This window comes from Nerophis lumbriciformis, linkage group LG09 (assembly GCF_033978685.3).
Source record: "Nerophis lumbriciformis linkage group LG09, RoL_Nlum_v2.1, whole genome shotgun sequence".
In the NCBI taxonomy this organism is placed as follows: domain Eukaryota; kingdom Metazoa; phylum Chordata; class Actinopteri; order Syngnathiformes; family Syngnathidae; genus Nerophis; species Nerophis lumbriciformis.
In genome coordinates this window covers 53,806,512-53,825,024 of record NC_084556.2, presented here as the reverse complement: position 1 = coordinate 53,825,024, position 18,513 = coordinate 53,806,512, and the positions used below count along the sequence as shown (strand labels likewise).

The following is an 18,513-nucleotide window of genomic DNA, read 5'->3' as shown; positions in this document are numbered from 1 at the left end:
AGCACGTTGTTTCAACGTTTTATTTGTGTTGTAGACTATTGGATGAAAAATGACCACATTTCAATGTCAAATCAACATCACAACCTGACATTGGTTAAACGTTGTATTTGTGTTGTAAAATGACCAAAATTCAATGGTCAAATCAACGTCAGAACCCAACATTGATTAAACGTCGTCAAAAAGCATGTTGTTTTAACGTTGTATTTGTGTTGTAGACTATTGGTTGGAAAATGACCAAATTTCAATGTCAAATCAACATTAACTACCTGACATTGGTTAAACGTTGTCAAAAAGCATGTTGTTTCAACGTTGTATTTGTGTTGTGAAATGACCAAAATGCAATGGTCAAATCAACGTCAGAACCCGACATTTATGTAACCTCGTCAAAAAGCACGTTATTTCAACGTTGTATTTGTGTTGTAAGATGTTGATTGTAAACTGACCAAATTTCAATGGTCAAATCAACGTCACAACCTGACATTGGACAAATGTCGTCAAAAAGCACGTTGTTTCAACGTTGTAGAATTTTTGTTGGGAAATAACCAAAATTCAATGGTCAAATCACTAGAGAAAAGCGCTATATAAATATAATTTACTTCACTTCACTTCACAAATCAACATCCAAATCCAACATTGATTAAACGTTGTGAAGAAGCACGTTGTTTCATCGTTGTATTTGTGTTGTAGACTATTGGTTGAAAAATGACCAAATTTCAATGTCAAATCAACATCACAATCTGACATTGGTTAAACTTTGTCAAAAAGCATGTTGTTTCAACGTTGTATTTGTGTTGTAAAATGACCAAAATTCAATGGTCAAATCAACGTCAGAACCCAACATTGATTAAACGTTGTGAAAAAGCACGTTGTTTCATCGTTGTATTTGTGTTGTAGAATATTGGTTGAAAAATGACCAAATTTCAATGTCAAATCAACATCACAACCTGACATTGGTTAAACTTTGTCAAAAAGCATGTTGTTTCAACGTTGTATTTGTGTTGTAAAATGACCAAAATTCAATGGTCAAATCAACGTCAGAACCCGACATTTATGTAACCTCGTCAAAAAGCACGTTGTTTCAACGTTGTATTTGTGTTGTAAGATGTTGATTGTAAACTGACCAAATTTCAATGGTCAAATCAACGTCACAACCCAACATTGATTAAACGTTGTGAAAAAACACGTTGTTTCAACGTTGTATTTGTGTTGTAGACTATTGGTTGGAAAATGACCAAATTTCAATGTCAAATCAACATCACAACCTGACATTGGTTAAACGTTGTCAAAAAGCATGTTGTTTCAACGTTGTATTTGTGTTGGGAAATGACCAAATATCCATGGTCAAATCAAGGTCAGAACCCAACATTGATTAAACGTTGTCAAAAAGCATGTTGTTTCATCGTTGTATTTGTGTTGTAGACTATTGGTTGGAAAATGACCAAATTTCAATGTCAAATCAACATCACAACCTGACATTGGTTAAACGTTGTCAAAAAGCATGTTGTTTCAACGTTGTATTTGTGTTGTAAAAAGACCAAATTTCAATGGTCAAATCAACGTCAGAAGCCAACATTGATGTACGGTCGTCAAAAAGCATGTTGTTTCAACGTTGTATTTGTGTTGTAAGATGTTGATTGTAAACTGACCAAATTTCAATGGTCAAATCAACGTCACAACCTGACATTGAACAAACGTTGTCAAAAAGCACGTTGTTTCAACGTTGTAGAATTTTTGTTGGGAAATAACCAAAATTCAATGGTCAAATCAACATCACAGCCCGACATTAGTTAAACGTTGTCAAAAAGCATGTTGTTTCAACGTTGTATTTGTGTTGGGAAATGACCAAAATTCAATGGTCAAATCAACGTCAGAAACCAACATTGATTAAACGTCGTCAAAAAGCATGTTGTTTCAACGTTGTATTTGTGTTGTAAGATGTGGATTGTAAACTGACCAAATTTCAATGGTCAAATCAACGTCACAACCTGACATTGAACAAACGTTGTCAAAAAGCACGTTGTTTCAACGTTGTAGAATTTTTGTTGGGAAATAACCAAAATTCAATGGTCAAATCACTAGAGAAAAGCGCTATATAAATATAATTCACTTCACTTCACTTCACAAATCAACGTCACAATCCAACATTGATTAAACGTTGTGAAAAAGCATGTTGTTTCAACGTTGTATTTGTGTTGTAGAATATTGGTTGAAAAATGACCAAATTTCAATGTCAAATCAACATCACAACCTGACATTGGTTAAACTTTGTCAAAAAGCATGTTGTTTCAACGTTGTATTTGTGTTGTAAAAAGACCAAATTTCAATGGTCAAATCAACGTCAGAACCCAACATTGATGTACCGTCGTCAAAAAGCACGTTATTTCAACGTTGTATTTGTGTTGTAGACTATTGGTTGAAAAATGACCAAATTTCAATGTCAAATCAACGTCACAACCTGACATTGGTTAAACGTTGTCAAAAAGCATGTTGTTTCAACGTTGTATTTGTGTTGTAAAATGACCAAAATTCAATGGTCAAATCAACGTCAGAACCCAACATTGATTAAACGTCGTCAAAAAGTATGTTGTTTCAACGTTGTATTTGTGTTGTAGACTATTGGTTGAAAAATGACCAAATTTCAATGTCAAATCAACATCACAACCTGACATTGGTTAAACGTTGTCAAAAAGCATGTTGTTTCAACATTGTATTTTTGTTGGGAAATGACCAAAATTCAATGGTCAAATCAACGTCAGAACCCAACATTTATGTACCGTCGTCAAAAAGTATGTTGTTTCAACGTTGTATTTGTGTTGTAGACTATTGGTTGAAAAATGACCAAATTTCAATGTCAAATCAACGTCACAACCTGACATTGGTTAAACGTTGTCAAAAAGCATGTTGTTTCAACGTTGTATTTTTGTTGGGAAATGACCAAAATTCAATGGTCAAATCACTAGAGAAAAGCGCTATATAAATATAATTCACTTCACTTTACTTCACAAATCAACGTCACAATCCAACATTGATTAAACGTTGTGAAAAAGCACGTTGTTTCAACGTTGTATTTGTGTTGTAGAATATTGGTTGAAAAATGACCAAATTTCAATGTCAAATCAACATCACAACCTGACATTGGTTAAACATTGTATTTGTGTTGTAAAATGACCAAAATTCAATGGTCAAATCAACGTCACAACCCAACATTGATTAAACGTTGTGAAAAAGCATGTTGTTTCAACGTTGTATTTGTGTTGTAGAATATTGGTTGAAAAATGACCAAATTTCAATGTCAAATCAACGTCACAACCTGACATTGGTTAAACGTTGTCAAAAAGCATGTTGTTTCAACGTTGTATTTGTGTTGTGAAATGACCAAAATGCAATGGTCAAATCAACGTCAGAACCCGACATTTATGTAACCTCGTCAAAAAGCACGTTGTTTCAACGTTGTATTGGTGTTGTAAGATGTTGTTGATTGTAAACTGACCAAATTTCAATGGTCAAATCAACGTCACAACCTGACATTGGACAAATGTCGTCAAAAAGCATGTTGTTTCAACATTGTATTTGTGTTGTGAAATGACCAAAATTCAATGGTCAAATCAACGTCAGAACCCGACATTTATGTAACCTCGTCAAAAAGCACGTTGTTTCAACGTTGTATTTGTGTTGTAGACTATTGGTTGAAAAATTACCAAATTTCAATGGTCGAATCAACGTCACAACCCAACATTGATTAAACGTCGTCAGAAAGCATGTTGTTTCAACGTTGTATTTGTGTTGTAGACTATTGGTTGAAAAATTACCAAATTTCAATGTTAAATCAACATCACAACCTGACAGTTAAACTTTGTCAAAAAGCATGTTGTTTCAACATTGTATTTGTGTTGTAAAATGACCAAAATTCAATGGTCAAATCAACGTCAGAACCCAACATTGATGTACTGTCGTCAACAAGCATGTTATTTCAATGTTGTATTTGTGTTGTAAGATGTTGATTGTAAAATGACCACATTTCAATGGTCAAATCAACGTCACAACCTGACATTGGTTAAACGTTGTCAAAAAGCATGTTGTTTCAACGTTGTATTTGTGTTGTAGAATGACCAAAATTCAATGGTCAAATCAACGTCACAACCTGACATTGAATAAACGTCGTCAAAAAGCATGTTGTTTCAACGTTGTATTTGTGTTGGGAAATGACCAAAATTCAATGGTCAAATCAATGTCACAACCCAACATTGATTAAACGTTGTAAAAAAGCATGTTGTTTCAATGTTTCATTTGTGTTGTAAGATGTTGATTGTAAAATGACCAAATTTCAATGGTCAAATCAACGTCACAACCCAACATTGATTAAACGTTGTCAAAAAGCACGTTGTTTCAACCTTGTATTTGTGTTGTAGACTATTGGTTGAAAAATGACCACATTTCAATGGTCAAATCAACATCACAACCTGACATTGAACAAATGTCATCAAAAAGCATGTTGTTTCAACGTTGTATTTGTGTTGTAGAATATTTGTTGGGGAAATGACCAAAATTCTATGGTCAAATCAACGTCAGAACCCGACATTGATTAAACGTTGTGAAAAAGCATGTTGTTTCAACGTTGTATTTGTGTTGTAGAATGACCAAAATTCAATGGTCAAATCAACATCACAACCTGACATTTAATAAACGTCGTCAAAAAGCATGTTGTTTCAACGTTGTATTTGTGTTGTAGAATTTTTGTTGGGAAATGATCAAAATTCAATGGTCAAATCAACGTCAGAACCCAACATTGATGTATTGTCGTCAAAAAGCATGTTGTTTCAACGTTGTATTGGTGTTGTAAGATGTTGATTGTAAAATGACCAAATTTCAATGTCAAATCAACATCACAACCCAACATTGATTAAATGTCGTCAAAAAGCATGTTGTTTCAACGTTATGTTTGAGTTGCTCAACGTCAGGACCAAATTCAACAAGTTCTCAACGTTGTTTCAATGTCTTGTGCCTGCTAGAGGATGACATCACTAGTCAAAAAATTTATTTGAGAAAAATACCAAAATATTTTGCTATTTTGATTATTTTTGGTTAACGCATCTCACTTTGCAAACCCCGCGAGCGCTCTTACCGACGATGTTGAACCATACGGGGGTGTCGGACTGACCCACGGCCACCGCCCCCACGGGCTGGGCCACGGCGGCCGTCTCCACCACGGTGAAGTTGTAGCACCTCTGAGTGAACAGCAGGGGCAGCGGCGAGGGCGCGGGCCTGTCGATCCACTCCACGTGGAGTTTGACGGTGGTCCACAGCGGGGGGTCGCCGCCGTCCTCCGCTTTGATCTTGGGAGACAGGAAATGACGTCATATAAAAATAAAACAAAAAAATGTAAATGTGTGTATAATGTAAAAATTTAAATATGCAAATAAAAAATACAATAATATAAAAATAGCTGAGGGGCTTATAATCGGAGGAAAATAAAACATTATTAAAAATAAAACAACAAAATATAAATAATACATACTATGTAAAAATGTAAATATAAAAATGAAAAATACAATAAAAATTATAAAAAAAATAGCTGAGGGGATTATAATCAGAGGAAATTACTTTTGAAATACGTAAAAAAAATATAAATACAAAAAAATTAAACAACAAAATATAAATTATTAGATCATGTAAAAATGTCAATATGAAATCAAAATATACAGTACAAATATAAATCATGAAAATATCTGATGGTGTTATAATCAGAAGAATGTTATATTTGTAATATGTAAAATATACTGTATATCTAAAAATAAAACAACAAAATATGAATAATATATATAATGTAGAAATTTTAATAAAAAATACAATTAATAAAAAATAGTTTAGGGGATTATAATCAGATGAAAGTAACTTTTGAAATATGTAAATAAATGTATAAAAATAAAACAACAACATTTGAATATATGTGTTTTGTAAAAATATGAATATAAAAAATACAAATAATATAAAAATAGCTGAGGGGCTTATAATTAGAGGAATGTTATATTTGTAATATGCAAAACATATATCTAAAAATAAAACAACAAAATATAAATAATATATATAATGTAGAAATTTAAATATAAAAATACATTATAAATAAAAATAACAAAAAAATAGCTTAGGGGGTTATAATAAGAGGAAAGTGACTTTTGAAATATGTAAATAAATATATAAAAATAAAACAACACAATTTCAATATATTTATAATGTAAAAATTAAAATATGAATATAAAAAATACAATGAATATCAAAACAGCTGAGGGGCTTATAATTAGAGGAATGTTACATTTGTAATATGTAAAAAAAAAAAAAAAGCATAAATATCTATAAATAAAACAACAAAATATAAATAATATATATTGTGTAAAAATGTAAATAAAGAAATAAAAATACAATAAAAATAATAAAAAAAATAGCTGAGGGGATTATAATCAGAGGAAAATTACTTTTGAAATATGTAAACAAATATATATATAAATATGTAACAATAAAACAACAAAATATAAATAATATATACTGTATAATGTAAACATTTTCATATAAAAATACAATGTAAATAAAACACAATAAAAATAGCTGAGGCCATTATAATCAGAGGAAAGTTACTTTTGAAGTATGTATAAAATATATAAAAATAAAACAACAAAATATAAATTATATATATAATGTAAAAATGTAAATATGAAAATAAAAAATACAATTCATATAAAAATAGCTGAGGGGATTATAATCAGAGGAATTTTATATTTGAAATAAGTAAAAAAAAAACGTAAATATCTAAATATAAAACAACAAATTATAAAAATATATATGATGTAAAAATGTAAACATAAAAATAAAAAATACAATAAAAATAATACAAAATAGCTAAGGGGGTTATACTCAAAGGAAAATTACTTTTGAAATATGTAAAAAATATATATATACATATATAAGTATATAAAAATAAAACAACAAAATATAAATTATATCATTTTAATCTGGAAATAAAAAATATAATACAAATATAAATGATAAAAATAGCTGAGGGCATTATAATCAAAGGAATGTTACATTTGAAATATGTAGCAACATGTACAGGTATATAAAAATCTAAAAAATAAAACAACAAAATATAAATATTATATATAATGTAAAAATGTTAATATAAAAATACAATATAAATATAAATAATAGAAATAGCTGAGGGCATTATAATCAGAGGAAAGTTACTTTTGAAATATGTAAAAAATATATAAAAATAAAATAAACATTTTTAAATACATGTATAATGTAAAAATGTAATATAATTTTTTTTTAAATACAATAAATGTAAAAATAGCTGAGAGGCGTATAATTAGAGGAAAGTTACATTTAGAATATGTAAAAAACATAAATATCTAAAAATAAAACAACAACATAATAATATATATATTATGTAAAATTTTAAAACTTATAAAAATATTTGTATACTTTATATTTTTAAATGTACAAATAATAAGAAATAGTTGAGGGGCTTATAATCAGAGGAAAATTACATTTGAAATATGTTGTCAGCCGCATCGCCCAGCCCTATGTGAACGACGTGGCGTCTTCACGTGGAACGTAGCATCAAGTCTTGTAAAAAGTAGCAAACCTTATGAAGTGTTTTATTATCAGAACTTTGTGTTGTTGACGTGATGGAGTGACTGAAATATAAAAACTCTTTTATCCGCGGGGATCAAATTGATCTTTGCCGGCTCATAAAAAGAAATTGTGATGCTAAAAAAAAAGGATTTGTGTGTGATGAAAAGCAGCCAGCGTGAGCGGTTAAAGAAACATTTCCTTGGCGTTCAGAGGTCAAACCTACGGTGAGGACGTAGTAGCTGCCCGCCGCCACCGCCTTCTTGGACGACACCGTGGCGGTGCGCGGGTCGATGCCGAACGTCTCGTCGCCGTTGCCGTCCAGGATGCTGTAGCTGACGTTGGCGTTGGCGCCCAGGTCGCGGTCGTGCGCGAAGACGCGGTAGACGGCCTCGCCGCGCCTGCTGCGGTCCCGCTCGGGCAAGCTGACGCGGTAGGTGACCTCGGGGAAGACGGGCGGGTTGTCGTTCTCGTCGTCCACGTGCACCATGACCCACACGGTGGACTGGCGGGTGGTCACCGGCCCGTCCAGGACCGTCACCTAGGGAACGGGTGGGGGAAAATGTTGGTTATCCATACTGCAACATCAATACCGCAGATAATGTTAAAAACAGATATTGTCAGCTTAAGGTGACTATGTATGTGTGTGCATATATATATATATATATATATATATATATATATATATATATATATACACACATATATATATATATATATATATATATATATATATATATATATATATATATATATATATATACACATACATATATATACATACATATATATACACACATATATATATACACACATATAGTTTTATATATATATATATACACACACACACATATATATATATATACATATACATATATATATGTGTACATATATATGTATACAAATGGATATGTTTATATATGTATATATATATGTTTATATATGTATATACACTACTTTTTTTTGTAACATTTTACTGTTATTTTTTTCCCCATCCATTCATCCATCCATCCATCCATCTTCTTCCACTTATCCGAAGTCAAGTCGCGGGGGCAGCAGCCTAAGCAGGTAAGCCCAGACTTCCCTCTCCCCAGCCACTTGTTTTTTTTTTCCCATGTAAGAATAGAATACAACAATAATAGTACGGTTGTGTAACTGCATAAACTAGTGTGTCAAAGATTCTGCCTGTATGAAAATGATCATGTTCAGTTACACATTTAACAATGTTGGTAATAGTAAATGTTTTAATTAACCAACTAACTAAACTTTGTTTATGTTTTATGTTTATTTTTAGAACTCATAATATTTTTTCAAATTAATTAATAAGTCAATATCATTGTTTTTATTATTAATTATCTTAAACTTTGTTTTTATATTTTAAGTATATTTTTTGGGGGGAAAATTCCTAATATTTTTCCAATTAAATAATAAGTTAATATTGTAATTTTTTTGTATTAATTATCTTAAACTTAGTTTTTATGTTTTAAGTATGTTTTATACTTTTATTTTGAGAACTAATATTTTTCTAATTAATTAATTAGTCAATATTATAGTTTTTATTATTAATTATCTTAAACTTTGTTTTTATATTTTAACTGCATTTTTTATTTATTTTGAAAACTCCTAATATTTTGTCAATTAATTCATAAATTAATATGATTGCTTTATTATTAATTATCTTAAACTTTGTATATATATTTTAAGTATATTTTATGTTTATTTTGAGAAGTCTTAGTATTCTTCAAATTAATACGTTAATATACATTTTGTATTATTAATTATCTTAAACTTTGTTTTTAGATTTTATGTATATTTTATTTTTATTTTGAGAACTCCTAATATTTTTTCAATTAATTAATAAGTTAATATTGTATTATTTGTATTTATTTATCTTAAACTTTATTTATGTTTTACGTATATTTTATTTTTTATTTTGAGCGCTTCTACTATTTTAGATCAAGGGTGTCCAAACGTTATTCACCAAGAACCACAAACTGAAAAGTCAAAGTATACAGTGGCCATATTGATATATTTTATTTTATTTTTTATTTTTTCTAAATGCCAAAAAACGATATTGTGGCTTTGTATTATTGCTGACTAATTATATTAATTATTTTTTATTAGAACATTTAAATTTTTTCTCATTACATACCGTTTTTTTGCTCTTTTTCTTACATTTTTATTGTAACAATAGAATAAAAACAAAAATAATAATATGGTTATTTAACTGCATAAACTAGTGTGTCAAAGATTCTGTCTGTACAAAAATAATAATGTTCAGTTACACAATTAACAGTCTTTATTATGGTTGTTACAATTCAAATTAATTCATAGGTCACTATCATTTTATTTTTCAATTAATTACCAACAACACTTTGTTCATATTTTAAGTATATTTTATTTTTATTTTGAGTGCTTCTAATATTTTACATCTAAACTTTTTCCACTGAAAAGTAATTTTTTATATTTTTATTTTAAAAGAAAAACGCTAAAAACAGATAATATATATATTTAAAGGCAAATATTAGTGTTACATGTGACTAAGTATATTATAATTATTATTAGTTTTAAAATGTCTGGTTTTTTTTCATAATATTCCAATTTTTTACACTTTTTTTCTTAAATTTTTCATGTTTTTTTTTTTTTTAATAGATATATTATTATTTTCATAATACACAACTTTTACAATTTATCGGATCAGTATCGCCGATACCAGCCCGGGATTATCTCGCTATCGGATCGGAAAGACAATTCAATGGTATCGCGCATCACTACTGTCCGTGTGGTTGTTAGCCGAGGCGGCGAGGAGCCGAGGCTCATGGGAAATCTCTTTGAATTAGCGAAGCCCTGCAGGCGGAGGCAAAGGTCTGATGGCGACATCGATTTGATGGCGTCAGGATGAACGCTGGTGCAAGCGGCTTGATGCTGACTGGACTTTTATTGACAGTCTGTGCACGCAGCGCCATCTTTACAACAACCTTCTTCCGCTTATTCCACACCTCAACAACATGCTACCTGGAGCGCTATCATTTAGTAATAAATAGGGGTGTGAATCTTTGGGCATCTAACGATTCAATCCAACTCCAATCCCTGGGGTGATGATTCGATTCGGAATTGACTCATGATTCTCGCAATGTATTATTCGGCATAATATTTATTTTAATTATTATTTTCTTTGTCATTTTGCAACATTTTCTTCATTTTGCAACATTTTCTTCATTTTGCAACATTTTTCTTATTTTGCAAGGTTTTCTTTATTTTGCAACATTTTTCTTGTTATTTTGCAATGTTTTCTTTATTTTGCAATATTTTGCTTGTTATTTTGCAACGTTTTCTTTATTTTAGAAAAAAAAATATTTGTAATTTTGCATTGTTTTCTTTGGCATTTTGCAACCTTTTCTTTATTTTGCAACATTTTCTTTGACATTTTGCAACATTTTCTTTATTTTGCAACATTTTCTTTGACATTTTGCAACCTTTTCTTTGTTATTTTGCAACCGTTTCTTTTATTTTGCAACATTTTCTTTGTCATTTTGCAAGGTGTTGCATGTCATTTTGCAACGTTTTCTTTGTCATTTTGCAACGTTTTCCTTGTTATTTCGCAACGTTTTCCTTGTTATTTTGCAACGTTTTCTTCATTTTGCAACATTTTTCTTATTTTGCAAGGTTTTCTTTATTTTGCAATATTTTGCTACGTTTTCTTTATTTTGCAATATTTTGCCTGTTATTTTGCAACGTTTTCTTTATTTTAGATTTTTTTTGTCATTTTGCATTGTTTTCTTTGACATTTTGCAACATTTTCTTTATTTTGCAACATTTTCTTTGACATGTTGCAACCTTTTCTTTATTTTTGCAACCTTTTTTTTATTTTGCAACATTTTCTTTATTTTAGAAAAAAAATTATTTGTAATGTTGCATTGTTTCCTTTGGCATTTTGCAACCTTTTCTTTATTTTTCAACATTTTCTTTGACATTTTGCAACCGTTTATTTATTTTGCAACCGTTTATTTTATTTTGCAACCGTTTATTTTATTTTGCAACATTTTCTTTGTCATTTTGCAAGGTGTTGCATGTCATTTTGCAACGTTTTCTTTGTCATTTTGCAATGTTTTCCTTGTTATTTTGCAACTTTTTCCTTGTTATTTTGCAACGTTTTCTTCATTTTGCAACATTTTTCTTAGTTTGCAAGGTTTTCTTTATTTTGCAATATTTTGCTACGTTTTCTTTATTTTGCAATATTGTGCCTGTTATTTTGCAACGCTTTCTTTATTTTAGATTTTTTTTGTCATTTTGCATTGTTTTCTTTGTCATTTTGCAACATTTTCTTTATTTTGCAACATTTTCTTTGACATTTTGCAACCTTTTCTTTATTTTGCAACCTTTTTTTTATTTTGCAACATTTTCTTTGTCATTTTGCAAGGTGTTGCATGTCATTTTGCAACGTTTCTTTTGTCATTTTGCAACATTTTCCTTGTTATTTTGCAACGTTTTTTTTCCATTTTGCAACATTTTTCTTATTTTGCAAGGTTTTCTTTATTTTGCAATATTTTGCTTGTTATTTTGCAAGGTGTTGCATGTCATTTTGCAACGTTTGCTTTGTCATTTTGCAATATTTTGCTTGTTATTTTGCAACGTTTTCTTTATTTTGCAATATTTTGCGTGTTATTTTGCAACGTTTTCTTTATTTTAGATTTTTTTTTGTCATTTTGCATTGTTTTCTTTGTCATTTTGCAACATTTTCTTTGACATTTTGCAACCTTTTTTTAAATTTTTGCAACCTTTTTTTATTTTGCAAGGTTTTCTTTATTTAGCAATATTTTGCTTGTTATTTTGCAACGTTTTCTTTATTTTCCATTTTCTTTGTTATTTTGCATTGTGGCCCTGTGATGAAGTGGCGACTTGTCCAGGGTGTACCCTGCCTTACGCCCGAATGCAGCTGAGATAGGCTCCTGCACCCCCCGCGACCCCAAAAGGGACAAGCGGTAGAAAATGGATGGATGGATGGATGTTCATTAATGTGCATTGTGTCATGTCACAACGTTATATATATATATATATCGCCATTCAGCATACGGAGCGGAAAACACAACCAAAATTTGTAGGCTTCTTCACGCGACGAAGCCGGCCTACTTCACCACAGTCTGTAGTCTATTGCCACTCAGGCAGTGATGATATGGACACGTAATGGTGGCGACAGGCCAAATTACACTGTTCCATACACCCACCCAGCCCTATTTAAAGTGGTCTGCCACATCATTTAATGTGGTCTGCCACTAAATTGGTCTGCCACTTCATTTAAAGTAGTCTGCCACATCATTTAAAGTAGTCTGCCACATCATTTAAAGTGGTCTGTCACATCATTTAAAGTGGTCTGCCACATCATTTAAAGTGGTCTGCCACATTACTTAAAGTGGTCTGCCACTTCATTTAAAGTGGTCTGCCACATCTCTTTAAAGTGGTCTGCCACTTCATTTAAAGTGGTCTGCCACATCTCTTTCAAGTGGTGTGCCACTTCATTTAAAGTGGTCTGCCACATCTCTTTCAAGTGGTCTGCCACTTCATTTAAAGCGGTCTGCCACTTCATTTAAAGTGGTCTGCCAAATCATTTATAGTGGTCTGTCACTTCATTTAAAGTGGTCTGCCACATCTCTTTAAAGTGGTCTGCCACATCATTTAAAGTGGTCTGCCACATCATTTAAAGTGGTCTGCCACATCATTTAAAGTGGTCTGCCACATCATTTAAAGTGGTCTGCCACATCATTTAAAGTAGTCTGCCACATCATTTAAAGTGGTCTGCCACGTCATTTAAAGTGGTCTGCCACATCATTTAAAGTGGTCTGCCACATCATTTAATGTGGTCTGCCACTAAATTGGTCTGCCACTTCATTTAAAGTAGTCTGCCACATCATTTAAAGTGGTCTGTCACATCATTTAAAGTGGTCTGCCATTTCATTTAAAGTGGTCTGCCACATCATTTAAAGTGGTCTGCCACATCATTTAAAGTGGTCTGCCACATCATTTAAAGTGGTCTGCCACATCATTTAAAGTGGTCTGTCACATCATTTAAAGTGGTCTGCCATTTCATTTAAAGTGGTCTGACACATCATTTAAAGTGGTCTGCCATTTCATTTAAAGTGGTCTGCCACATCATTTAAAGTGGTCTGCCACATCATTTAAAATGGTCTGCCACATCATTTAAAGTGGTCTGACACATCATTTAAAGTGGTCTGCCATTTCATTTAAAGTGGTCTGCCACATCATTTAAAGTGGTCTGCCACATCATTTCAAGTGGTCTGCCACATCTCATACATTTGGACTCTCTATGCTGCTGGTGTACCTAATGAAGTGACCCCAGAGTGTTATTACCTTCCCGAGAGTCCTCTCTCTGCGCACCGGAGCCCAACAAAGCAGAGTAGTTGGTTCCGCTCCAGGCAGTTGGCAATAGATAAACACCGAGGGGGGGTCAGCGGGGGCCTCATTTCATTTCATTGCCGCTGTAGGCTCAGCGGCGCCTAATAAGTTGCGTGAGAAGTCTGGGCGGCGAGAAAGTTTCCCCGTGTCTGTGAAGTGGAGCCTGCGATTATCGCCTTCATCAGCATGCGGCACCAGCGCCGCCAATGCTAATCGGCCGGCTATCTGTACGCCCGCTGTCGGCGCTTATCAAATGCTCGGCGCGGCGGCGCCTCCTCTGCGGACTCCTCGCCGGCACGAGCGGGGGAGATAACCGATGATGAACGATTACGTTTAAGAAAGCCCGCGGCCCGGGCCCCCGGACCTGGAGGCATTCATCACATCTGGCGGGGGCCTTGAGGGGCCTGTCCGGGTCGTCCGCCAGCCCGTCTCTGTTAGCGCCTTGGCAGGTGGCAGCGGCAGATAAACAAGCCAATAGTTGTACTTTACCTCCAGGAAGTGTTCCGCCTGCTGCTCTCTGTCCAGCTTCCTCGCCGTTGTTGTGATCAGACCTGAGAGGTAAAAAGAGAAGATGAGAGGGGAGCTTCCCTGTGTGTGTGTGTATATATATATATATGTGTGTATATATATATATATATATATATATATATATATATATATATATATATATATATATATATATATATATATATATATATATATGTGTGTATATATATATATATATATATATATATATATATATATATATATATATATATATATATATGTATATATATATATATATATATATATATATATATATATATATATATACATATATATATATATATATATATATATATATGTGTGTATATATATATATACAGCAAAAACGTCTCAACTAACATTGGCCACAAATTCCTCACTCTGATTGACAAACACTTCCCCAAAGGCAACACCCTAAGAAAAGTATTCAACAAGAACAACATTAAATTGAGCTACAGCTGCATGAACAATATACGACAAATTATCTCAAACCACAACAAAACAATTGCAAATGAGCCGTCGGCCCCCGGACAGAGCGACCCCAAAACCAACAAAGGCTGCAACTGCCGCAAGAAACCTGATTGCCCTCTCAACGGGGGGTGCTTACAAACATCAGTTGTTTACCAATCTAAGGTAACACGCAAGGACAATAACACATCCGACACATATGTAGGATTAACCGAGGGAGAATTCAAAACCAGATGGAACAATCACAAGGCTTCTTTCAGGAACCAAAACCTACGGAATACCACAGAACTCAGCAAACACATTTGGGACCTCAAAGACAATAATGTTGAATATTCAATAACATGGCAAATTCTTGCATCCAGCACACCTTACAATAGTGGTAATAAAAGATGCAACCTATGCTTGAAAGAGAAACTGTTTATTATTTACCGTCCAGACCTGTCATCCCTCAACAAGCGCAGCGAAATTGTAACAGCATGCCGCCATAGACGGAAACACCTCCTAGGTAACACATGAACCAATCACCACGCCCCTACGCCAGCCTGTACCCACCCACTCTGTGCCCTATATAAACCATGGTATGTGAATGCTCCCATTAAAATCTCCTGATGATTGAGGGTACCCCCCCTCATGAAACAGGCCTGTAGAGATGAAGTAGTCTTGTGATTTTTTTCCCACACATACATATATTGCGCTCTACTACGGTATCGAGCACTATTTTTTGGATAACCTTATTAAGACATATGTATATATATATATATATATATATATATATATATATATATATATATATATATATATATATATATATATATATATATATATATATATGTATATATATGTATATATATATATCTATATATGTATGTATATATATATCTATATATACATATATGTATGTATATATATATGTATATATATATATCTATATATATATGTATGTATACATCTATATATATGTATGTATATATATGTATATATACATGTATGTATATATATGTATATATATATATGTGTATGTAAATATATGTGTATATATATATATGTGTATGTAAATATATGTGTATATATATATATGTGTATATATATATATGTATGTATATATATGTGTATATATATATATATATATATATATATATATGTGTGTGTGTGTATATATATCTATATATATGTATGTATATGTATGTATATATATATATGTATGTATGTATATATATATATATATATATATATATATGTATATATATATGTATGTATACATATATATATATATATATATACATGTATGTATATATATGTATATATATCTACATATATATATATATGTATGTAAATATATGTATATACATATATATATATGTATGTATATATATGTGTGTGTGTGTATATATATATATATATATATATATATATATATATATTCCCACACATACATATATATATATATATATATATATATTCCCACACATACATATATATATATATATATATATATATATATATATATATATATATATATATATATATATATATATATATATATATATATATATATATATATATATATATACACAAATTTTACCCTCAAGCAGCCGATGTGTAATACGTACAATACTTACAGTAGAAACACTTTGTAGGGCGCAACATAACATATTAGGCTTCCTGGAAAAAAGCCACTTCCTAGTGACATGTAGCTAAGCTACTGCAAAATGTAGTTAAGCTACGTAGCTTAGCGACATGTAGCTTGCTACTGCCCATCACTGACTAGTTATTGCCGTTGGGGTGGGGTGCAAAAATGTTTTGTAAAATAATTGCGAAGCACAGTTATAGTCCGTCAGATAAGCGCATTAAATATCACATAAAAAGTAACACAAGAATATGAATCCAAATATGCAGAAATGGAGGGAAAAAGATGAAAATCATGGATTATTTACACTCTCCTGACGTGTCGGACCAAATCAAAGGTAAATGTGAAAGCAATGGATCGTTTGGGTTGTGTGAGCCGTTGTGCTGCTCTGTATTGACTATAAATGACATCATGGAACCGCAACGCCTTCAGCACCTTTTTGCATGATGCATCTTCCATGCAACATAAATCCAATCATGGACAAATTAGACACTGATAAAAGGCTCATCTCATCTTTTTAACGACAGCCTAATGAAGGCAGAGGGATTACGACGTACGTGTGTGTGTGTGTGTGTGCATGTTTCAGTCCATAACACACACACACACACATACGGCGGTGTCACCTTGAGCGTGCATGCATCACATTAGTTATGAGTCTTTCGCAAACGAAGCGTCTCTCTGAAGTGAACAGCGGTGCAGGAGACTTTTATTTTTTATTTTTTTATTTTTTTTCTCTTTCCTCTCTCTCTTCTTGCCGCCTGTTTCTTCTTCTGTTGTTTAATTCATGACAGAAGAAGTTCGAGCAGCTCCTCGAAGCTGGCAACCTTCAGTGAAGAAACGTTAACTGTCATACTTGTTGTTTCCCCGTATTTTTATCAATATTTTGAGGCGTGGTGTAGAGTGAGTAACTTTTGTTTTTGTACATTTTAATCATTATTTTTTTAGCAGTTACTTTATGTCGAGTTAATGTATTTTTAACATATTTTTTTATTTTTTTTATTTATTATTATTTATTTATTAGTTATTAGTTATTTATTTATAATTTTTATTTTTGTTATTATTATTATTATTTTTTAAATTTGTATTATTTTTTTGTATATATTTTTTTAAATGTATTTTTATCAATATTTTGAGGCGTGGTGTAGAGTGAGTAACTTTTGTTTTTGTACATTTTAATCATTATTTTTTTAGCAGTTACTTTATGTCGAGTTAATGTATTTTTAACGTATTTTTTAATTTATTTTAATTTATTATTATTTATTTATTAGTTATTAGTTATTTATTTATCATTTTTATTTTTTTTATTGCTATTATTATTTTTTGCATTTTTAATTTTTTGTATTTTTAACGTATTTTTTTTATTTTTTATTTATTATTATTATTTATTTATTAGTTATTAGTTTTTTATTTATAATTTTTACTTTTGTTATTATTATTCTTTAAAAAAAAAAAAAAAATTTAACGTATTTTTATCAATATTTTGAGGCGTGGTGTAGAGTGAGTAACTTTTGTTTTTGTACATTTTAATAATTATTTTTTTAGCAGTTATTTTATGTCGAGTTAATGTATTTTTTATGTATTTTTTTATTTATTTGTATTTATTATTATTTACTTATTAGTTATTACTTATTTATTTATAATTTTTATTTTTGTTATTATTATTATTATTTTTTCATTTTTATTATTATTATTATTTTATTTTTATTTTTTTAATGTATTTTTATCAATATTTTGAGGCGTGGTGTAGTGAGTAACTTTTGTTTTTGTACATTTTAATAATTATTTTTTTTAGCAGTTACTTTATGTCAAGTTAATGTATTTTTAACGTATTTTTTATTTATTTTTATTTATTATTA

General features: G+C 31.0%; 1 protein-coding gene across 1 annotated transcript in view; it reads right to left on the bottom strand.

Annotated features, from left to right (window-relative positions):
- fat3b (FAT atypical cadherin 3b) overlaps positions 1-18,513 on the bottom strand; it is a 305,444-nt gene that overhangs the window by 184,955 nt on the left and 101,976 nt on the right. Inside the window, exons 7-9 of the mRNA XM_061961744.2 lie at positions 14,527-14,588; positions 7,853-8,167; positions 5,123-5,333 (exon numbers count right to left, since the gene is read on the bottom strand). Coding sequence (XP_061817728.1) covers positions 5,123-5,333; positions 7,853-8,167; positions 14,527-14,588 — 588 coding nt within the window. The remainder of the gene's footprint in view (positions 1-5,122; positions 5,334-7,852; positions 8,168-14,526; positions 14,589-18,513) is intronic.